Raw genomic sequence first — 2777 nt, 5'->3', positions numbered from 1 at the left:
CTTTGGGATTAATTTTTGTTGTCAAAGCCTCTAGTGTTTCCAACTGTGGTACACTTCTTCTCCATTCATTTCAAATCGGCATCACATTAGAATTACATTCCTGTTCTAATATGTTGGTTCCTTCAGCTGCAACGTAATGATGCTAAACACAATGGGATGAGGGTTTCACCAAACTGGGTGGTGATCTTGGTGGAGGAATATGTACGACGTGTGCACCGTGTAGGACTGGAAAGGGGATGCAGCGATACCCTCCTCTTTCGGCTTGCAATTTCAACCTCCATCCCGTCAAGTGGCACGACTGGTTCTTTGGTAACCATCGGAGATCAATTATACATCATTATTCTTACGTTGTTTCGAATTTTCAATCATTTATTCAATATTTCAAATATTGAATTAAGCACCCTAACCCTTATTTTGTAGATTAGGGTTTATTTGACTTAAGTAAGAGGAAAGAAGGAGGAGAAGTGAAAAGGCAAGAGCGAGGGAAAGAATAATAATATTATTTCAAGTTATTTATTTTCTAATACAAAATGAATAACAGGGTTAAATAGTAAAATTATAAAACATTAGTTTTTTTCTTTTCAATTTGTTTTAACAAGAGGTAGTATTTGAGATTTTTATTCATCTTCCAATCATACTAAACAACTTGAAGAAAAAATATTATTCTTTTTCTCCCCTTCCCCCTGTTACCTACTTTTTCTCTCACTTGAACTAAACGAACTCTTAGTGATTAGCTCTTTTCTCTTCATTTATATTAAAACAATAAATAATTAATATTGTACTAAAGTAATTTTAACACATAAAAAAATTAAAACTTTATTAATTAAAATGAATATTGAAAGTATCCAAAGTTGAATGAATTTGATGCAAATAGTGAAGTGTAGTGTATATGGCGCGTGGAGGTTGGCGGGGGGACGGACGTAAAAGGAGCGAGAGAGTGAGGTAAGGTGAGCTGGGAGGGGGAGTACGTAGGGTGAGGGAAGTGGAACCCACCACCCATGTGCTCTCCTTCTGTCTCCACCAGCTCCTGTTGCTGCCTCCTCAATCATTACCACTCTTCTCTCCTCTCCTCTCCTCCCCCAACTCCTCACTCTTCATTTTACTTCCAATTCCATTTCACCACCACCCTTCCACTCTAAACCCTACCCCTCCTCCTCCCAATTCTCCCTCTCCCTCTTTTTTACTATGTCCACTTCCGCTGCTGCTGAAGGTGCTAACCCCTCCTCCGCTCCCGGCCCCCTCTCCGATCCTTCTCAGCGTCACCATCAGCTGCACCCCTCTCCTACTACCAATTCCACCTCCTTGCCCCTCAAGAAGCCCCCCGCCAAGGACCGACACAGCAAAGTCGATGGCCGCGGCCGCCGCATCCGCATGCCCATCATCTGTGCCGCCAGAGTTTTCCAACTCACTCGCGAGCTAGGCCACAAGTCCGACGGTCAGACCATTGAGTGGCTCCTTCGCCAGGCTGAGCCTTCCATTATAGCTGCCACCGGCACCGGCACTACCCCCGCTTCCTTCTCCACCGTTTCACCCTCTTCTGCCCGCAATTCCACCTCCTCCATTTCCGCCGCCCTTGACCACAAACCCCTATCCAATTCCCATTCTCTCCTCGCTCCCACCCCCTTCATTCTCGGCAAGCGACTACGCTCCGACGACGATGACCACCACCAACAACTCTCCAACTCCAAGGATGATGTCACCGCCGGTTCCCCCACCGTGGGTCCTACCGTCGCCGCTGGAGGCTTCTGGGCTTTGCCTGCCAGGCCAGACTTTGGTCAGGTCTGGAGCTTTGCGGCTCCTCCACCTGAAATGATGGTCGCAGCCGCTGCGGCCTCCAATAATTCCCAGCAGCAGCAACCACATTCAGCTTCTTTGAGGTTCTTACAGCAACAACAGCCATTGGGAATTGGAGAGGCTTCAGCTGCCAGGGTGGGTAATTACTTGCCCATAGCTCAAGTACAGGGACACCACCTGAATTTGCTCGCATCTCTATCTGGTCCTCCTCCTCAATCATCCGAACAACAAAGGGATGGTGATGCCAATTGAACACCTTTGGAGAGCTTAGCTGTTGTCGTTTGTTAATGATGATGCTGTTGTTTGGTCTCGCTAATTAATGAATGCCTGTTGTCAATATTGCATATGAATTTGTACCTCAAGTCCTCTTCAGTTGTGCTGCTTTCCGTTGGTTGGTTGCTTGTTGTGTTTTTTGAAGAGACAAGACAGACAACTCCGCTCCCCTAATTACCACCTAGGGCTAGTCTTTGTAGAATTAAGGTGCTTGCTTTTGTTAATTGCATTGTTGTGTTCGTGATGCTGGTATTGATAAATTCTATATCCAGTGTTTGTATTTAGACTTCAGAGTGCTATTTGTAGCTGTTGTTTGGTTGATTGAAATACTCCAATTCGTGTAAGATTGTTAGAAAATAAAGGAAATTGTTTCACATTGTTAATTTTTAGCCTATTTCCTTGTGTTCTTTCCATTTGCTAGTTCACTTTTCACGGTGTGAAACTTGTTCTATTCGGGAAAGCCGGTTACGACGTGCTGCAGGTTCATCATTCAAGTTCAATGCACACAGCCAGTTGTTTGTTCAGGAACATATCTGAATATAGAAGTAGAAAAAGAAAGATGATTCTTAACAGATGGAATGCTGCTGCCTTGACATGATTGATTTATGGAACTTCTCAAATCTTGCCCAAGTTGATTTATGGAACTTCTCAAATCTTGCCCAAGATCTTACAAGTTACAAGTACTTCAAATGGAGTCTCATTTTTGCGTG

The 2777-nt window shown here is 44.2% G+C and overlaps 1 protein-coding gene across 1 annotated transcript; it reads left to right on the top strand.

The window, feature by feature from the left end:
• The first annotated feature begins 956 nt into the window (after positions 1-956).
• On the top strand, positions 957-2450 carry LOC105157499 (transcription factor TCP7). Its single transcript, XM_011073904.3, has one exon. The coding sequence runs from the start codon at positions 1186-1188 to the stop codon at positions 2044-2046; it is 861 nt and encodes a 286-aa protein (XP_011072206.2). The 5' UTR covers positions 957-1185; the 3' UTR covers positions 2047-2450.
• The last annotated feature ends 327 nt before the right edge of the window (positions 2451-2777 follow it).

The sequence above is a fragment of the Sesamum indicum genome, linkage group LG3 (assembly GCF_026168435.1).
Source record: "Sesamum indicum cultivar Baizhima isolate 11 linkage group LG3, ASM2616843v1, whole genome shotgun sequence".
Lineage (NCBI taxonomy): Eukaryota > Viridiplantae > Streptophyta > Magnoliopsida > Lamiales > Pedaliaceae > Sesamum > Sesamum indicum.
This window is presented reverse-complemented; position numbering and strand designations above follow the sequence as displayed.